The sequence below is a fragment of the Hyperolius riggenbachi genome, chromosome 4 (genome assembly GCF_040937935.1).
Source record: "Hyperolius riggenbachi isolate aHypRig1 chromosome 4, aHypRig1.pri, whole genome shotgun sequence".
Lineage (NCBI taxonomy): Eukaryota > Metazoa > Chordata > Amphibia > Anura > Hyperoliidae > Hyperolius > Hyperolius riggenbachi.
In genome coordinates, this window is record NC_090649.1 from 452,760,957 (window position 1) to 452,781,462 (window position 20,506).

At 44.8% G+C, this 20,506-nt stretch overlaps 1 protein-coding gene across 1 annotated transcript; it reads right to left on the bottom strand.

Annotated features, from left to right (window-relative positions):
- Window positions 1–11,165: 11,165 nt before the first annotated feature.
- LOC137570961 (pleckstrin homology-like domain family B member 3) lies at window positions 11,166–16,957 on the bottom strand. The gene is made up of 4 exons (XM_068279647.1): window positions 16,853–16,957; window positions 16,481–16,702; window positions 16,226–16,312; window positions 11,166–11,716 (listed from the first exon to the last, which is right to left on the bottom strand). The coding sequence occupies exons 1-4, from the start codon at window positions 16,917–16,919 to the stop codon at window positions 11,481–11,483; spliced, it is 612 nt and encodes a 203-aa protein (XP_068135748.1). The 5' UTR covers window positions 16,920–16,957; the 3' UTR covers window positions 11,166–11,480.
- Window positions 16,958–20,506: the final 3,549 nt, after the last annotated feature.

Sequence of the window (20,506 nt, forward strand, 5' to 3'; positions counted from 1 at the left end):
TGTGACAAGTCCATTTCCTGGACGTTATATCCTTCAAACCATGTCCCTAAGGGGCAAGGGCCTGTCTACTCTGCTGCCGTTACCTGCTGTCTCAAGACTCATAAACCTAATGATACTTACTACTGCTGTGACAAGTCCATTTCCTGGACGTTATATCCTTCAAACCATGTCTCTAAAGGGCAAGGGCCTGTCTACTCTGCTGCCGTTACCTGCTGTCTCAAGACTCTAAAACCTAATGATACTTACTACTGCTGTGACAAGTCCATTTCCTGGACTTTATATCCTTCAACACAGGTCCCTAAGGGGCAAGGGCCTGTCTACTCTGCTGCCGTTACCTGCTGTCTCAAGACTCTAAGACCTAATGATACTTACTACTGTTGTGACAAGTCCATTTCCTGGACGTTATATCCTTCAAACCATGTCTCTAAAGGGCAAGGGCCTGTCTACTCTGCTGCCGTTACCTGCTGTCTCAAGACTCTAAGACCTAATGATACTTACTACTGCTGTGACAAGTCCATTTCCTGGACGTTATATCCTTCAAACCATGTCTCTAAAGGGCAAGGGCCTGTCTACTCTGCTGCCGTTACCTGCTGTCTCAAGACTCTAAAACCTAATGATACTTACTACTGCTGTGACAAGTCCATTTCCTGGACGTTATATCCTTCAAACCATGTCCCTAAGGGGCAAGGGCCTGTCTACTCTGCTGCCGTTACCTGCTGTCTCAAGACTCTAAAACCTAATGATACTTACTACTGCTGTGACAAGTCCATTTCCTGGACGTTATATCCTTCAAACCATGTCCCTAAGGGGCAAGGGCCTGTCTACTCTGCTGCCGTTACCTGCTGTCTCAAGACTCTAAGACCTAATGATACTTACTACTGCTGTGACAAGTCCATTTCCTGGACGTTATATCCTTCAAACCATGTCCCTAAGGGGCAAGGGCCTGTCTACTCTGCTGCCGTTACCTGCTGTCTCAAGACTCTAAGACCTAATGATACTTACTACTGCTGTGACAAGTCCATTTCCTGGACTTTATATCCTTCAACACAGGTCCCTAAGGGGCAAGGGCCTGTCTACTCTGCTGCCGTTACCTGCTGTCTCAAGACTCTAAGACCTAATGATACTTACTACTGTTGTGACAAGTCCATTTCCTGGACGTTATATCCTTCAAACCATGTCTCTAAAGGGCAAGGGCCTGTCTACTCTGCTGCCGTTACCTGCTGTCTCAAGACTCTAAGACCTAATGATACTTACTACTGCTGTGACAAGTCCATTTCCTGGACGTTATATCCTTCAAACCATGTCTCTAAAGGGCAAGGGCCTGTCTACTCTGCTGCCGTTACCTGCTGTCTCAAGACTCATAAACCTAATGATACTTACTACTGCTGTGACAAGTCCATTTCCTGGACGTTATATCCTTCAAACCATGTCTCTAAAGGGCAAGGGCCTGTCTACTCTGCTGCCGTTACCTGCTGTCTCAAGACTCTAAAACCTAATGATACTTACTACTGCTGTGACAAGTCCATTTCCTGGACTTTATATCCTTCAACACAGGTCCCTAAGGGGCAAGGGCCTGTCTACTCTGCTGCCGTTACCTGCTGTCTCAAGACTCTAAGACCTAATGATACTTACTACTGTTGTGACAAGTCCATTTCCTGGACGTTATATCCTTCAAACCATGTCTCTAAAGGGCAAGGGCCTGTCTACTCTGCTGCCGTTACCTGCTGTCTCAAGACTCTAAGACCTAATGATACTTACTACTGCTGTGACAAGTCCATTTCCTGGACGTTATATCCTTCAAACCATGTCTCTAAAGGGCAAGGGCCTGTCTACTCTGCTGCCGTTACCTGCTGTCTCAAGACTCTAAAACCTAATGATACTTACTACTGCTGTGACAAGTCCATTTCCTGGACGTTATATCCTTCAAACCATGTCCCTAAGGGGCAAGGGCCTGTCTACTCTGCTGCCGTTACCTGCTGTCTCAAGACTCTAAAACCTAATGATACTTACTACTGCTGTGACAAGTCCATTTCCTGGACGTTATATCCTTCAAACCATGTCCCTAAGGGGCAAGGGCCTGTCTACTCTGCTGCCGTTACCTGCTGTCTCAAGACTCTAAGACCTAATGATACTTACTACTGTTGTGACAAGTCCATTTCCTGGACGTTATATCCTTCAAACCATGTCTCTAAAGGGCAAGGGCCTGTCTACTCTGCTGCCGTTACCTGCTGTCTCAAGACTCTAAGACCTAATGATACTTACTACTGCTGTGACAAGTCCATTTCCTGGACGTTATATCCTTCAAACCATGTCTCTAAAGGGCAAGGGCCTGTCTACTCTGCTGCCGTTACCTGCTGTCTCAAGACTCATAAACCTAATGATACTTACTACTGCTGTGACAAGTCCATTTCCTGGACGTTATATCCTTCAAACCATGTCTCTAAAGGGCAAGGGCCTGTCTACTCTGCTGCCGTTACCTGCTGTCTCAAGACTCTAAAACCTAATGATACTTACTACTGCTGTGACAAGTCCATTTCCTGGACTTTATATCCTTCAACACAGGTCCCTAAGGGGCAAGGGCCTGTCTACTCTGCTGCCGTTACCTGCTGTCTCAAGACTCTAAGACCTAATGATACTTACTACTGTTGTGACAAGTCCATTTCCTGGACGTTATATCCTTCAAACCATGTCTCTAAAGGGCAAGGGCCTGTCTACTCTGCTGCCGTTACCTGCTGTCTCAAGACTCTAAGACCTAATGATACTTACTACTGCTGTGACAAGTCCATTTCCTGGACGTTATATCCTTCAAACCATGTCTCTAAAGGGCAAGGGCCTGTCTACTCTGCTGCCGTTACCTGCTGTCTCAAGACTCTAAAACCTAATGATACTTACTACTGCTGTGACAAGTCCATTTCCTGGACGTTATATCCTTCAAACCATGTCCCTAAGGGGCAAGGGCCTGTCTACTCTGCTGCCGTTACCTGCTGTCTCAAGACTCTAAAACCTAATGATACTTACTACTGCTGTGACAAGTCCATTTCCTGGACGTTATATCCTTCAAACCATGTCCCTAAGGGGCAAGGGCCTGTCTACTCTGCTGCCGTTACCTGCTGTCTCAAGACTCTAAGACCTAATGATACTTACTACTGCTGTGACAAGTCCATTTCCTGGACGTTATATCCTTCAAACCATGTCCCTAAGGGGCAAGGGCCTGTCTACTCTGCTGCCGTTACCTGCTGTCTCAAGACTCTAAGACCTAATGATACTTACTACTGCTGTGACAAGTCCATTTCCTGGACGTTATATCCTTCAAACCATGTCTCTAAAGGGCAAGGGCCTGTCTACTCTGCTGCCGTTACCTGCTGTCTCAAGACTCTAAAACCTAATGATACTTACTACTGCTGTGACAAGTCCATTTCCTGGACTTTATATCCTTCAACACAGGTCCCTAAGGGGCAAGGGCCTGTCTACTCTGCTGCCGTTACCTGCTGTCTCAAGACTCTAAGACCTAATGATACTTACTACTGTTGTGACAAGTCCATTTCCTGGACTTTATATCCTTCAACACAGGTCCCTAAGGGGCAAGGGCCTGTCTACTCTGCTGCCGTTACCTGCTGTCTCAAGACTCTAAGACCTAATGATACTTACTACTGCTGTGACAAGTCCATTTCCTGGACGTTATATCCTTCAAACCATGTCTCTAAAGGGCAAGGGCCTGTCTACTCTGCTGCCGTTACCTGCTGTCTCAAGACTCATAAACCTAATGATACTTACTACTGCTGTGACAAGTCCATTTCCTGGACGTTATATCCTTCAAACCATGTCTCTAAAGGGCAAGGGCCTGTCTACTCTGCTGCCGTTACCTGCTGTCTCAAGACTCTAAAACCTAATGATACTTACTACTGCTGTGACAAGTCCATTTCCTGGACTTTATATCCTTCAACACAGGTCCCTAAGGGGCAAGGGCCTGTCTACTCTGCTGCCGTTACCTGCTGTCTCAAGACTCTAAGACCTAATGATACTTACTACTGTTGTGACAAGTCCATTTCCTGGACGTTATATCCTTCAAACCATGTCTCTAAAGGGCAAGGGCCTGTCTACTCTGCTGCCGTTACCTGCTGTCTCAAGACTCTAAGACCTAATGATACTTACTACTGCTGTGACAAGTCCATTTCCTGGACGTTATATCCTTCAAACCATGTCCCTAAGGGGCAAGGGCCTGTCTACTCTGCTGCCGTTACCTGCTGTCTCAAGACTCTAAGACCTAATGATACTTACTACTGCTGTGACAAGTCCATTTCCTGGACGTTATATCCTTCAAACCATGTCTCTAAAGGGCAAGGGCCTGTCTACTCTGCTGCCGTTACCTGCTGTCTCAAGACTCTAAGACCTAATGATACTTACTACTGCTGTGACAAGTCCATTTCCTGGACGTTATATCCTTCAAACCATGTCTCTAAAGGGCAAGGGCCTGTCTACTCTGCTGCCGTTACCTGCTGTCTCAAGACTCATAAACCTAATGATACTTACTACTGCTGTGACAAGTCCATTTCCTGGACTTTATATCCTTCAACACAGGTCCCTAAGGGGCAAGGGCCTGTCTACTCTGCTGCCGTTACCTGCTGTCTCAAGACTCTAAGACCTAATGATACTTACTACTGTTGTGACAAGTCCATTTCCTGGACGTTATATCCTTCAAACCATGTCTCTAAAGGGCAAGGGCCTGTCTACTCTGCTGCCGTTACCTGCTGTCTCAAGACTCTAAGACCTAATGATACTTACTACTGCTGTGACAAGTCCATTTCCTGGACGTTATATCCTTCAAACCATGTCTCTAAAGGGCAAGGGCCTGTCTACTCTGCTGCCGTTACCTGCTGTCTCAAGACTCATAAACCTAATGATACTTACTACTGCTGTGACAAGTCCATTTCCTGGACTTTATATCCTTCAACACAGGTCCCTAAGGGGCAAGGGCCTGTCTACTCTGCTGCCGTTACCTGCTGTCTCAAGACTCTAAGACCTAATGATACTTACTACTGTTGTGACAAGTCCATTTCCTGGACGTTATATCCTTCAAACCATGTCTCTAAAGGGCAAGGGCCTGTCTACTCTGCTGCCGTTACCTGCTGTCTCAAGACTCTAAGACCTAATGATACTTACTACTGCTGTGACAAGTCCATTTCCTGGACGTTATATCCTTCAAACCATGTCTCTAAAGGGCAAGGGCCTGTCTACTCTGCTGCCGTTACCTGCTGTCTCAAGACTCATAAACCTAATGATACTTACTACTGCTGTGACAAGTCCATTTCCTGGACTTTATATCCTTCAACACAGGTCCCTAAGGGGCAAGGGCCTGTCTACTCTGCTGCCGTTACCTGCTGTCTCAAGACTCTAAGACCTAATGATACTTACTACTGTTGTGACAAGTCCATTTCCTGGACGTTATATCCTTCAAACCATGTCTCTAAAGGGCAAGGGCCTGTCTACTCTGCTGCCGTTACCTGCTGTCTCAAGACTCTAAGACCTAATGATACTTACTACTGCTGTGACAAGTCCATTTCCTGGACGTTATATCCTTCAAACCATGTCTCTAAAGGGCAAGGGCCTGTCTACTCTGCTGCCGTTACCTGCTGTCTCAAGACTCATAAACCTAATGATACTTACTACTGCTGTGACAAGTCCATTTCCTGGACGTTATATCCTTCAAACCATGTCTCTAAAGGGCAAGGGCCTGTCTACTCTGCTGCCGTTACCTGCTGTCTCAAGACTCTAAAACCTAATGATACTTACTACTGCTGTGACAAGTCCATTTCCTGGACTTTATATCCTTCAACACAGGTCCCTAAGGGGCAAGGGCCTGTCTACTCTGCTGCCGTTACCTGCTGTCTCAAGACTCTAAGACCTAATGATACTTACTACTGCTGTGACAAGTCCATTTCCTGGACGTTATATCCTTCAAACCATGTCTCTAAAGGGCAAGGGCCTGTCTACTCTGCTGCCGTTACCTGCTGTCTCAAGACTCTAAGACCTAATGATACTTACTACTGTTGTGACAAGTCCATTTCCTGGACGTTATATCCTTCAAACCATGTCTCTAAAGGGCAAGGGCCTGTCTACTCTGCTGCCGTTACCTGCTGTCTCAAGACTCTAAGACCTAATGATACTTACTACTGCTGTGACAAGTCCATTTCCTGGACGTTATATCCTTCAAACCATGTCTCTAAAGGGCAAGGGCCTGTCTACTCTGCTGCCGTTACCTGCTGTCTCAAGACTCATAAACCTAATGATACTTACTACTGCTGTGACAAGTCCATTTCCTGGACGTTATATCCTTCAAACCATGTCTCTAAAGGGCAAGGGCCTGTCTACTCTGCTGCCGTTACCTGCTGTCTCAAGACTCTAAAACCTAATGATACTTACTACTGCTGTGACAAGTCCATTTCCTGGACTTTATATCCTTCAACACAGGTCCCTAAGGGGCAAGGGCCTGTCTACTCTGCTGCCGTTACCTGCTGTTTCAAGACTCTAAGACCTAATGATACTTACTACTGCTGTGACAAGTCCATTTCCTGGACGTTATATCCTTCAAACCATGTCTCTAAAGGGCAAGGGCCTGTCTACTCTGCTGCCGTTACCTGCTGTCTCAAGACTCTAAAACCTAATTATACTTACTACTGCTGTGACAAGTCCATTTCCTGGACGTTATATCCTTCAAACCATGTCCCTAAGGGGCAAGGGCCTGTCTACTCTGCTGCCGTTACCTGCTGTCTCAAGACTCATAAACCTAATTATACTTACTACTGCTGTGACAAGTCCATTTCCTGGACTTTATATCCTTCTACACAGGTCCCTAAGGGGCAAGGGCCTGTGTACTTTGCTGCCGTTACCTGCTGTCTCAAGACTCATAAACCTAATGATACTTACTACTACTACTACTGCTGTGTCAATTCAACTGCCGGACGTTATATCCTTCAACACAGGTCCCTAAGGGGCAAGGGCCTGTCTACTCTGCTGCCAATTACCTGTTGTGTCAAATATTATGATACTTACTTTGCTTCTGATGCTGCGACCAGTCAACTACCGGACATGATATCCCTCAACCAAGGTCTCTAGTGTGCGAGGACCTGTGTGTACTCTGCTGCCAATTACCTTTTGTGTCAAACCTTATGAGACGTACTTCTGCTGCTGAGCCTGTGACAATTCAACTACCGGACGTTGTGGTGCCTACAACAGACAAAAAAGTAATGCCAGGCAGGCAAGAGCCTAATGGTTGTCATCACCAGCCAGTTAGATATGCATTGTGCAATACATACAATACAACAAAGACCAGGTTTTTTTAAAAACTTTTATTGCAATTTGCAATAAGTTTTGTCAATTTTTTTTAAAAAAGGTACAAAACAAGAAACACAGGAAAACATAAAACTTTCCTTTCTTACAACAGAAAGAGTTTGCGAGAATTGTAGTTGGACGAGACAGGAAACTTCTGATGTCTACTACTCCATCAACATAACAGTGCATTGCCTATCAACTGGGAGGGGTGACCAGGACACAGGACAGTTGGCACTGTGTAACATAGTCCCTGGGCCAGATTTCTCAAAGCATTACCGACAGTTTATTCTTCTAAAACTGTTCTAGCCAGTTGAAGAATAGTTCTGCATGATAGTAAGAAAATTCGCAAAGCCTATGTAATAGCGACAGTTTAGCGTGGATTTCTAGAGCTACACTACAGTTAAAAAGACTCTGAAGAGAAAAAAAAATATATGATATAATGAATTTGTAGTGTACTATGAATAATTACTAGAAGATTTGCAGAAAAGAAAATATTCCCTTTTTTTTAGGTATATAGTTGTATTTATAACATTGGATCATTATACACTATGTTCAGATTACACATCACTCAGCATTCAGAATTCTTCTTTCCGAGCAGTCTGTGAACTACTGACCTCGCCTCTGGCAGAGAAATATTAAATAGTTCAATAACATTTCAGATAATAAAAGTCATAAAACAGCCCATTCCACGACTCTGAAAGCCGTAGAGATTAATGGCTTCTTTGCATAGAGATAACAACTGGAGTTTATTAACACTTCTTGTACTGGAAACAATTAGACTGATGTATCTGATCTTAACGTTTTATTTCTTAGCTGTACTACACATACAAATCATAATAGCATAATTTTTTTTCGCTTCAGTGTCTCTATTTGAAGGGGCAGTTTATTGATAATTACTATTTACATTAATCACATATCTGTTATTTTATATGGAGAGCTTATCTTTCTCCATCGACCTTGGCGTCAATTCACCAGAGGTTAACAACCTAAATATCTCTTGGGAGGTAATTAACCTCCTGTGATATCTCCAAGTAGCAATTATCCAGAAGTATAGGGGAAATTATCGATCGAGAGAAATGCAAGAGATAAATGTGAGATAAGTATGAGATAAATAAGTGATAGTTAGTAGTTAGTTTTTCCCCAAATCACATTTCACCAGGGAAGAAACGGTGTGTGGTCATTCGGAATTTTTACATCTCTTAACCCCCTGAATTAACCTGGAGATTTCGTGGTTTTCACACAGCAGCTGCTGCTGTGGAAGATGGAGCCTTTAGAGCTTACTCTGTTAGGCCTGATGCACACCAAAAACCGCTAGTATATTCGCAAAATGCTAGCAGATTTTGAAACGCTTTTTCTTGTTTTTCTGTAGCGTTTCAGCTAGCATTTTGCAGTTCTGTGGAGCGTTTTTGGTGTAGTAGATTTTCTGTATTGTTACAGTAAAGCTGTTACTGAACAGCTACTGTAACAAAAACCGCCTGACAAACCGCTGTGAAGTGCAGGTTTTCAGAGCGGTTTGCGTTTTTCCTATACTTAACATTGAGTCAGAAACGCCTCCGCAATCCTAAATCTGCAGCAGCCCGGGAGTATGCGTTTATGCAAAACGCCTCCCACGCGTATCCGCAGCCGCAAGCGGATCGCAAAAAACGCAGCCGAACCGCTCTGGTGTGCACTAGGCCTTAGAGCTTGCTTCTATTATGAGGATACGAAGGCTCAGGAGGAGGGTCTGTTTAATCGCCCCTCGTATTTTTCGTGTGAGAACAGTTCGTGATAATTTTACTGAGACAAGAGGTAGTTAAGACGTTCAGAATCACTCGTGAATGATATGATTAATGATGTGATCCGGCAGTATAAGGCGGGAATACTCTGGTCATGTAGTGGTTAAACTCTGCCTCCTACCCACAATGCTTCACTTTCATGCTTACAGAGCGGAGAAGTAACCCATGTAAATCATTAATACCGATTATTACCTAAATCTCTGCTTTCTCACACTTTCCTCATGCATATCTCTCCATTATCCCCTGCTATCGAACACTTTTCTCTCTGTCCTCTCACACTGGTGAATTGACTCCAGAGTGTTAAAATACCTCATGAGATAATCTACCTACCTTTTTTCTCTTAGTAAATCCTCTCTGGTGAATTGACGCCCTTGTGTTAAAAAAAAGTAGATGCTATCACTTAGTTTTGCTTTGGCCGATGGCTCATTAGCATAGTATGCGACGACAGGCTTCAGCCTGCTTATAGGCTAGCAGACACTCCAGCTGATTTATAAGGCTGTCTCATACACCACAGAGAGCTGGGCTGTGTCATGCGCCGGACGGACTTCTCTGATAGCAGACACTCAAGCTGATAACGCTAACTCACTCACTACAGAGAGCTGCGGTTCTCTGTAACTAGATAAGTAAATAAACAAACATGCTTTTTCATAAGTACATAATTAGCCGACTGCTTTATCTATTCAATTAACTGGTTACAGAGAACTCAGAACAGCAGCTGTCTGTAGTGTGTGAGTCAGCGTTATAATAAATCAGCTGGAGTGTCTGCTATAAGCAGGCTGAAGCCCGTCGTCGTACAGTATGCTAATGAGCCAGCTCAACTCGCTGCCAAAGCAAAAATAAGTGATAGCAACTATTTTTTTTAACACAAGGTCTATGGAGAAAGATATGCTCTCCATATGAAGTAACTGATATGTGATTCATTTAAATAATAAAAATCAATAAACTGAACATTTAAGAAATGTGCAAATCCATTCCTTTAATGTTGCAGAAAAGTGCTCATTAGCAGTTCTACAGATAGTGTAGGCTAGATGTGATTTGTGAAGGGCTCCTCCCCTCTCAGTCAGAGTTTGCTGACAGCAGGTGTGTTGGTAGCCTTAGCCACAGCAATTTTCCGCACACATTGCACTGCCTGAGAGACCTTCCTATCTCCTTCTATTCCTTACAGTTTAAGAAGGAATCTTCATTATCTAGTGATTTTTTTCGGCTGTCTGAGACAGTTCTGCAAGGATTTGTAAAAATAATACTAATATTTTGTTTAAAACGCTCTTGATAAATCTGGCCCCCTGTCACCTCAACAAAAGGTTGGCTGCCAACATCAAATCAACCATTTGCCTGCTCTTTTAAAACAGGGTGGGTAAGAGATTAGAGTGCACCTGTCTGTAATGTAATCTCAGTACAAATACAGCTGCTCTGTGAGGGCCTCAGAGGTTGTCTTAAGAGAATATTTGGATCAACAGCACTGTGAAGTAAAAAGAACACACAAGACAGGTCAGGGATCAAGTTATAGAAAAACGTAAAGCTGGTTTAGGCTACAAAAACATTTCCAAAGCCTTGAACATCCCACAGAGCACTGTTCAAGCAATCATTCAGAAATGGAAGGAGTATGGCACAACTGTAAACCTACTAAGACAAGGCCGTCCACCTAAACTCACAGGCCAAACAAGGAGAGCGCTGATCAGAAATGCAGTCAAGAGGCCCATGGTGACTCTGGACGAGCTGCAGAGATCTACAGCTCAGGTGGGAGACTGTCCATAGGACAACTATTAGTCATGCACTGCACAAAGTTGGCCTTTATGGTAGAGTGGCAAGAAGAAAGCCATTGTTAACAGAAAAGCATAAGAAGTCCAGTTTGCAGTTTGACACAAGCCATGTTGGGGGACACGGTAAACATGTGGAACAAGGTGCTCTGGTCAGAGGAGACCAAAATGGAACTTTTGGTCCAAAATGCAAAACGCTATGTGTGGCAGAAAACTAACACTGCACATCACTCTGACCACACCATCCCCACTGTCAAATATGGTAGTGGCAGCATCATGCTCTGGGGGTGCTTCTCTTCAGCAGGGACAGAGAAGCTGGTCAGAGTTGATGGGAAGATGGATGGTGCCAAATACAGGGCAAACTTGGAAGAAAACCTCTTGGACTCTGCAAAAGACTTGAGACTGGGGCGGAGGTTCACCTTTCAGCAGGACAATGACCCTAAACATAAAGGCAGGGCAACAATGGAATGGTTTCAAACAAAACATAACTATGTATTAGAAAGGCCCATCCAAAGTCCAGATCTAAATCCAATGTAGAATCAGTGGCAAGATCTGAAAAATGCTGTTCACACACGCTGTCCATCTAATCTGACTCCGGAGGACTCCAGGAGGACCCGCCTTACATCCTCCTTTTACCGGCAACCTGGGCAAAATACTCATGGAGCCGTTCTCCCTCCTCCCTGCAGGCCAGAATCCTCTGCCGTTGGTCCTCAATCTGTGCCTCCAGCTGTTGTTGCAGTTGCTCTATCTGCTGCTGAAAAGCAGCTTGTAGCTGCTGGAGGCGCGCTTCATATTCCACCCGCTGCTGCTGTACTTGTTGCTCAAGGGCAGCAACACGGGCGGTTAGTTCAGAAGCTGTAAAAAACAAGATGTACAAAATTACAAAATTACACTATACATGGACATTGTACAATAACGTTTAATAAAAGTAAAAACAGTACAGTGTGGTACCGTATTAGCCATAAAAACAAGGAGTTTTGAAACAGGATGATAGCATTTATTGGCTGATTTTGAGAAAAATAACATGAGATTTTTCTAATTATAAAAAGGCTTCCTTGTACTTTTCCCTGACCAACACTGAAAACACGGCTTACAAACATTGACATTCACTGTATTAATGGGTGGCTTAAAGTCAGAAATGAGATTTAAAAAAGAGACAAAGTACATACATTGGATCATATCTGTACAACATGGTTAAAACCAGGACTCTTGTTTACAACTTCTCTTGCTGGTACAATGGCTTTTCAATATTACAATATTCTTTTTATTTTATTTTTAATTTTTCAATTCAATTTTTCTGTTATATGCTTGCGTTTGATGGTGTTTACTGTTTACTGTCACTATGCATTATTTTGTACTTGCATATGCTGGTTTGAAATGCCAGAATGCTCTTTAGTTTAAAATTAATGTGGCATGTGACTACTAGCCCAGTTAGTATTTCAACTTGGAATTTCCAATAGTTACCCATCATCATCACCAGAGTGTACTTTACGTTACATGAAGGGAACTGTTTAACTTATCAATTTAGCCCAGAGGCCAGGAAAAGTGTTCTGAGTAACAGTTAAGACATGTAAAAATACATTAATGTTTGCCGAAAAATTATTCAACTCTGTATGTCAGTGTACATAAAGTGTGGTTTTCATTTTTAGTCAGGAACCAGTCCGCCGAAGGCATTTTAAAATCCGAAAGCTCACTGTTTACTCATGTCTAAGTTTGACAATGAATGGTATCATCCAGATTCAAAAACAAAACTCCTGGTTTTACCTAAAGTAAAGAAAGAGTAATGAAATATGACTGCCAAAAGTAGTGCCTTGCAATCCACCCAAAAAAATCAAAAATGTATTAGAACTTGTTGTGGCTACAATGGATGTGAAATACCTTTATACTACCATTCCACACATGCATAGTACTGCAGCTTGTCAACATTTCTTCAAGTGATATGTTGCCCCATTATGTACATTTATTTATGGCCAAATTTGAATGAAGCTTCCTTTGAAGTTGTGAAATTAAAGCATGTCCTTACATTATATTTACAGATGATACACTAGTTTTACTATGGACATAATCACTGGCCGGAAGAAGTGTTCTAATTTGGAGGCAGGGTGATGTAGTGGTGGTTGGTGTGTTAGTGCTCTTGCTTTGCAACGATTCCAATCCCTTCAACATCGGGATGTAGTTCTTAAAGGGGGGACAGGCAAAAATGGCGCACAGCGCCAATAGTGTCAGAATGGCGCTGCATTACAACGATATTTAACGTTTTATATGTTCAATTTTTTTAGCAGGGATCGTGCTGGAGAGGCAGCGGGCTGGCAGCGGGGTCGGGCTGGAGAGGCAGCGGGCAGTAGGGGGTCGGGCTGGAGAGGCAGCGGGCAGTGGGCTGGCAGCGGTGTCAGGGTGGAGAGGCAGCGGGCTGGCAGCGGGGGTCGGGCTGAAGAGGCAGCGGGGTGGAGGGAGGATTACGCAGCATGTGTATATTGTGTATACATTACCTTGTCCCGGCCGGCGATCGTTCCTTCACTTCATAGCTTGCACGAGTTCTGCATCCAGCCAATCACCATGCGGAAACTGAAGCCGCATGGTGATTGGCTGGATGCAGAACTCGTGCAAGCTATGAAGTGAAGGAGCGATCGCCGGCCGGGACAAGGTAATGTATACACAATATACACATGCTGCGTAATCCTCCCTCCACCCCGCTGCCTCTTCAGCCCGACCCCCGCTGCCAGCCCGCTGCCTCTCCACCCTGACACCGCTGCCAGCCCACTGCCCGCTGCCTCTCCAGCCCGACCCCCGCTGCCAGCCCGACCCCCTCTGCTAGTTCCCTGCATTTTTCAATGGCGCACCATTCTGCTGTTTTATAAAACGCTATTTACCGTTTTAATGTATTTACATTAAAACGTTAAATAGCGTTTTATAATCGGCAGAACGGTGCGCCATTATTTCCTCCGCGCCATTTTTTACTGTATGCCTTAAAGGACCACGAGCGCAAAAAACAGTAGGCATTGAAAATCTGACATAACCGACAGATTTTGGGACAATCCATCTCCTCATAGGGTATTTCAAGGGTTTGCTTTGTTTTCAACTGCATTTCCTGAACATCTGATTAACTGAAAAATTAGCAAGAAACCAGCCGGCCTCACTAATCACTTGAACAGTCCACTGTATTATGTCAGTGAGATTTTGCAAATGTTCAGGAAATGCTGTTGCAAACAAAGAAATCCCTGAGAATCCCCCTTAAAAACATGGACTGGCCCAAAACCTGTCATCTGTCCCATTTTAACTGCCAACTTTGTTCAAGATAGTGGTCCTTTAAGTTTTTACTTCTGTCAGAAGCTATGCTCCTGGGAGCAAAGAGACCATCTTCCCAATACACAACTATCCAGGCTCTCTTGCTGGCATGGGAACACTTTATCAAATTCCCGCCTAAGTCGTCCCTGACTCATAGTCCTACCATCTCTTTAAATGCCCTTAAAATCCTCAGCCCCCATTTGAACCTATCCGCATGGGATAAAGTTAAAATCACCTCACTAAACCAACTGTCACAAGGCTCTCAGCTTAAAACATTTGAGGAATTACATAAAGAATTCCAATTACCATTCAACCAACTCTTTACCTACCATAGGATATATAGCCTGATCAAAAATAACACAATTAATATACCGCAGCTCAATAGTCATATCCTAATCCTAACAGCCATTAACAATAAAGGCCCCCCCCCCCACACACACATTTTGGCCGGAGGTATCTCCACTTGGTATACGTCGATACTAGAAGTGAGTGATGCCTCACTGAAAAGATATGCTTTAGCCTGGTCCAATGACCTACAATCTAACCTAACTGACCAGCATGTGCTCAGGACCACTTCTAAAAGCCTAAAACTCTCAAAGAACAACTCCCACTGTGAACTTTCACGTAAAGTTATTTTCAGGTGGTATCTGACCCCCAGAAGAATGGCCTCGTTCTCAGAGGATAACTCCCCCAACTGCTGGCATTGTAAGAACTCAGTGGGGACTCTACTCCACATGCTATGGGAGTGCCCTAATATTGCTCAGTTTTGGGACCATGTGGAACTCTTAGGGCTGGTTCAGATGGACGTTTGGAGGCGTTGCGTTCGTTGGCGTCGTGTTCAGCAGCGTTCGTGTGCGTTTGGATGCGGTCGCGTTTTTTCTTCCCCTAGGGGGACATTAGCCGTCGCGGTTAACCTCCCCTGGAAGCTACATGTAGCTTCCAGGGGCTCCTTGAACGCCAGGGAAAATCGGGACCCAAACGCCGCGTTTGTGTAAACGTGCTTGAAAGCTTGGTACAAACGCTCCCATTCACTTGAATGGGAGCGTTTAGCACCAAGCCCTGAACGCTGGCTGTAAACGCTCTGCAAACGTCCGTCTGAACCAGCCCTTAATTAATAGCTTTTTCCTTCCCTACTTACGTACGTCTATCAGCTAAATTAGCTTTACTCTTAGTAGGGCTAGAGGAGATCCCACTAAATTTGCAGCCCCAGGTTATGCATATCATTCTGTCGGCACTCTCCCAGATAACTAGCAATTGGAAATCGGCCGACTACCTATCTATTACCCAACTAATCTCCCTAGTAAACAGCAACCTGAATATGGAATATAAAATTAGACTAAGATCCTCAGTGGACCATAAGATCTTCACCCTTCCTAGTACCTGGTTGGAATACACTAACTAGAATCTCACTTCCAATATAGCTCCTGGTATACTATACACTATAAGTTAAGTAGGTAGTGTTACTTATGGTAGACTAGTCAGACCTCGTCCGTCCTTCCCACAGGTGTTGTACTTTATACTCACTACAGCGACGAGCATTATGTAGACACTCTAGCACTGAAACAGGATCCCTGTAACCCTGTATCAAGGGCTAACCTTCGGGCCACTGAATTGATACAGTACATTGATGTCCGAGCCCTGGGGGTTACCTAGTATGGGTCAAGTTAAAACTCCCAGGCTGGACTAAGCGCATAGGAGTGCTTCATGTATTACCTCCCTCTGTTCTTCATGGGAATAAGACAGACCAGGGGTGTTATTCATAGAATAGTTTGCAAGTGTATTTGAATGTATGATGAATATTATGCAGTCAGCTGTTTTCATTACTATGGAACTCTGTATTTGAAATGTAATAAAAAATTATGATGAAGAAAATTATTTTTACTTCGGTCTGTATTGTTTTCCTCCTAGCACTCATTCTTCCGCCCACATCCAAAACATCTACAACTAGTATACTTGGCTTCCCCCTGAATAGACCCTAGAGTACAATACGATACATACACTACACAATGGCTCCAAATCAATAAGCTGCATCAAACACTTATTAATGTATTTTGTTCTACAACAATAAATTTTACTTACACTCAGCTGTTTCAATGGCACCACTTTCTGGCCTGCCGGAGGAAAGTTGCCGTGGCCGGCGTCTGCGCAATCGCACAGAGATAGAGGCTAAGATAAAAAGAAGACATGGTATCATTCACCTTTTTTTTTTTTTTTGGGACTGTAAAAAAAAAAAAAAATTCTATTCTGTACAAAAAAAACATTATGTACTAATCTCCTAAGAGACGTACCACTGTCATCTGATTAATGTTGCAACTTTGTTAAAAAAATACTTACATGCCACAGATCGGCTCCGGGAGCGCCTTCGCCCACGCTGCCGGCAGCGCCTTCGCCCACGCTGCCGGCTGCTACGGGGCCTTTGGCTGGTGCTGGGTCCAGCCTCATCATCAGCAGGGGGGGAGGCAGCAGCAGGATCCTCCTGAGTGGGGTCCACAATATTGCGGGAAGAGGGAGGAGCAGAGGCGGAACGGGCCCGCCTGCGTGCCTGAGACCGATCCACTAAAAAAGAATGTGAGATTGTTTTTAAAATTGTGAGTTACATACCCAATAGGAGAGACAATTTGTTAGACATGAAAATCGTAAGGATTTCCAAGGTTGAAAACACGTACACATCACGCTACATATATGAAAAACACATTATTTACTTACATTCCCGAAGCTGGTCTTTAATTCTCCTCACCGCACATGGTGTCTTCGACTTGAAGTCGCTCCACATGGTCTGGATCTTCTTGACCGACCATGTGCGGTGGTATCGGGTCTCAAGGTCCCGCTGCAGCTGGTCCAGAATAGCCCTCTTCTCCTCCCTCTTCCTCTTATCGTAGGCCCCTCGTAACATTGTCTAAAAAAAAAAAAACAACAACAAAATTAATGATCCGCTAAAAGTAACCTTTACAATACCTACATCGCTTGCTATTGTACTAACATATGATAAGACTGATGAAAAGTCAATTTAATGTTCAATTGACTTATCATCAGCAGTCTTATCAACTCCTTGAACAATAGAAGGAGATTTTCGGTAAGTTAATCGAAATCAAAGTTATGAGAGCCTAAAGGCCAGTACAAACGCTACACGGGAGGCAACGACGGGTCTGTAGTCACCTCCCGCTGGTCAGATTTTCCGTGGACAGTCCGACGTGTCTACAGGCTGTCGGCTGACTGATAAGGCTCTTTCTGAGGTTCTGAGCAATCCGCCCGGCGGCCTTTACAGACCGCTGTTGAGTGTTGACTTGAGTGTGTGTATGGGGCGTACAGTTGTGTAGTCTGAACATTAAGCCCTTCAATTGCAAAGCTTCATGGTACTATTAAAGTAGCTACAGATGCAGCATGCATTACACAGTCAAGCAAAATAAATTGAAAGTCATGGATTAATACAGTGAAGAAAAAAATAAATAAACTTACTTTAATAATCAAATTCTTTTCCCGCTTCCGCAGGCGTGCAGCGGAGGCAGCAGAGGCTGACGTCCTGCTCCTCCCACCATCACCATCACCACCACCACTCCCACCGGCTTCAGCAGCATCTGCCATGTTCGTACAACTCTATGAATAATAACATTGCAAAATATCAAATATATTTTTTCACATACGAGAAATTATTTATGATCAAAACATGTATAATTGCAATGAGTTTGCTGTTTTGAGGCAAACACAGCGACATAGCATTCTATACTCTGTACAATGACTATTGTGTAAATGGCTATCTAGTTACAAATCATCTGATTAATAGTAATACGGAAGTGGATATCTAATACTTTCATATACTTCTGAAGTGCTAGAAATTCCTGATGTACTTGCTAGGGAGCAGTAATGAATAAGAAAATTACCATTTTGGCGGAAGACAGCGCTGCTTCCGCCTCTGGGAACACGGAGAGAGCGTTGGTGTCATCTGGAGCTGGCAGCGTGCGGCGTTCTGGATTGTCCACGCTGCATAGGAGGAGCGTGGACAATCTAGGGCACATCTGCTACCAATCAGACTGCACTTTGTGGCCACATCTGCGACCAATCAGACTGCACTTTGTGGGCACAGCTGCGACCAATCTGACTGCACTTTGTGGACACTTCTGCGAACAATAAGACTGCAATTTGTGGCCACATCTGCGACCAATCAGACTGCACTTAGTGGGCACAGCTGCGACCAATCAGACTGCACTTTGTGGACACATCTGCGACCAATCAGACTGCACTTTGTGGACACATCTGCAACCAATCAAACTGCACTTTGAGGGCACAGCTGCGACCAATCTGACTGCACTTTGTGGACACTTCTGCGAACAATAAGACTGCAATTTGTGGCCACATCTGCGACCAATCAGACTGCACTTAGTGGGCACAGCTGCGACCAATCAGACTGCACTTAGTGGGCAAAGCTGCAACCAATCAGACTGCACTTTGTGGACACATCTGCGACCAATCAGACTGCACTTTGTGGCACATCTGCAACCAATCAAACTGCACTTTGTGGACACATCTGCGACCAATCAGACTGCACTTTCTGGGCACATCTGCGACCAATCAGACTGCACTTAGTGGGCACAGCTGCGACCAATCAGACTGCACTTTGTGGACACATCTGCGACCAATCAGACTGCACTTTGTGGACACATCTGCAACCAATCAAACTGCACTTTGAGGGCACAGCTGCGACCAATCTGACTGCACTTTGTGGACACTTCTGCGAACAATAAGACTGCAATTTGTGGCCACATCTGCGACCAATCAGACTGCACTTAGTGGGCACAGCTGCGACCAATCAGACTGCACTTTGTGGACACATCTGCGACCAATCAGACTGCACTTTGTGGACACATCTGCAACCAATCAAACTGCACTTTGAGGGCACAGCTGCGACCAATCTGACTGCACTTTGTGGACACTTCTGCGAACAATAAGACTGCAATTTGTGGCCACATCTGCGACCAATCAGACTGCACTTAGTGGGCACAGCTGCGACCAATCAGACTGCACTTAGTGGGCAAAGCTGCAACCAATCAGACTGCACTTTGTGGACACATCTGCGACCAATCAGACTGCACTTTGTGGCACATCTGCAACCAATCAAACTGCACTTTGTGGACACATCTGCGACCAATCAGACTGCACTTTCTGGGCACATCTGCGACCAATCAGACTGCACTTAGTGGGCACAGCTGCGACCAATCAGACTGCACTTTGTGGACACATCTGCGACCAATCAGACTGCACTTTGTGGACACATCTGCAACCAATCAAACTGCACTTTGAGGGCACAGCTGCGACCAATCTGACTGCACTTTGTGGACACTTCTGCGAACAATAAGACTGCAATTTGTGGCCACATCTGCGACCAATCAGACTGCACTTAGTGGGCACAGCTGCGACCAATCAGACTGCACTTAGTGGGCAAAGCTGCAACCAATCAGACTGCACTTTGTGGACACATCTGCGACCAATCAGACTGCACTTTGTGGCACATCTGCAACCAATCAAACTGCACTTTGTGGACACATCTGCGACCAATCAGACTGCACTTTCTGGGCACATCTGCGACCAATCAGACTGCACTTAGTGGGCACAGCTGCGACCAATCAGACTGCACTTTGTGGACACATCTGCGACCAATCAGACTGCACTTTGTGGACACATCTGCAACCAATCAAACTGCACTTTGAGGGCACAGCTGCGACCAATCTGACTGCACTTTGTGGACACTTCTGCGAACAATAAGACTGCAATTTGTGGCCACATCTGCGACCAATCAGACTGCACTTAGTGGGCACAGCTGCGACCAATCAGACTGCACTTAGTGGGCAAAGCTGCAACCAATCAGACTGCACTTTGTGGACACATCTGCGACCAATCAGACTGCACTTTGTGGCACATCTGCAACCAATCAAACTGCACTTTGTGGACACATCTGCGACCAATCAGACTGCACTTTCTGGGCACATCTGCGACCAATCAGACTGCACTTAGTGGGCACAGCTGCGACCAATCAGACTGCACTTTGTGGGCACAGCTGCGACCAATCAGATTGCACTTTGTGGACACATCTGCAACCAATCAAACTGCACTTTATGGGCACAGCTGCAACCAATCAGACTGCACTTTCTGGGCACATCTGCGACCAATCAGACTGCACTTTCTGGGCACAGCTGCGACCAATCAGACTGCACTTTGTGGACACAGCTGCGACCAATCAGAATGCACTTTGTAGACACATCTGCGACCAATCAGACTGCACTTTGTAGACACATCTGCAACCAATCAAACTGCATTTTGAGGGCACAGCTGCGACCAATCTGACTGCACTTTGTGGACACCTCTGCA

What these genes read in the sequence shown, in the direction of transcription:
- LOC137570961 (XM_068279647.1), bottom strand. Translation starts at nt 16,919, where the DNA reads ATGTGGAGCGACTTCAAGTCGAAGACACCATGTGCGGTGAGGAGAATT. An exon ending in TAAAGACCAGCTTCGGGAAT is followed by an intron (nt 16,703 to 16,852) that starts GTAAGTAAATAA and finishes ATTCTTTTTTAG; the next exon opens with TGGATCGGTCTCAGGCACGC. An exon ending in TGCCATTGAAACAGCTGAGT is followed by an intron (nt 11,717 to 16,225) that starts GTAAGTAAAATT and finishes TGTTTTTTACAG; the next exon opens with CTTCTGAACTAACCGCCCGT.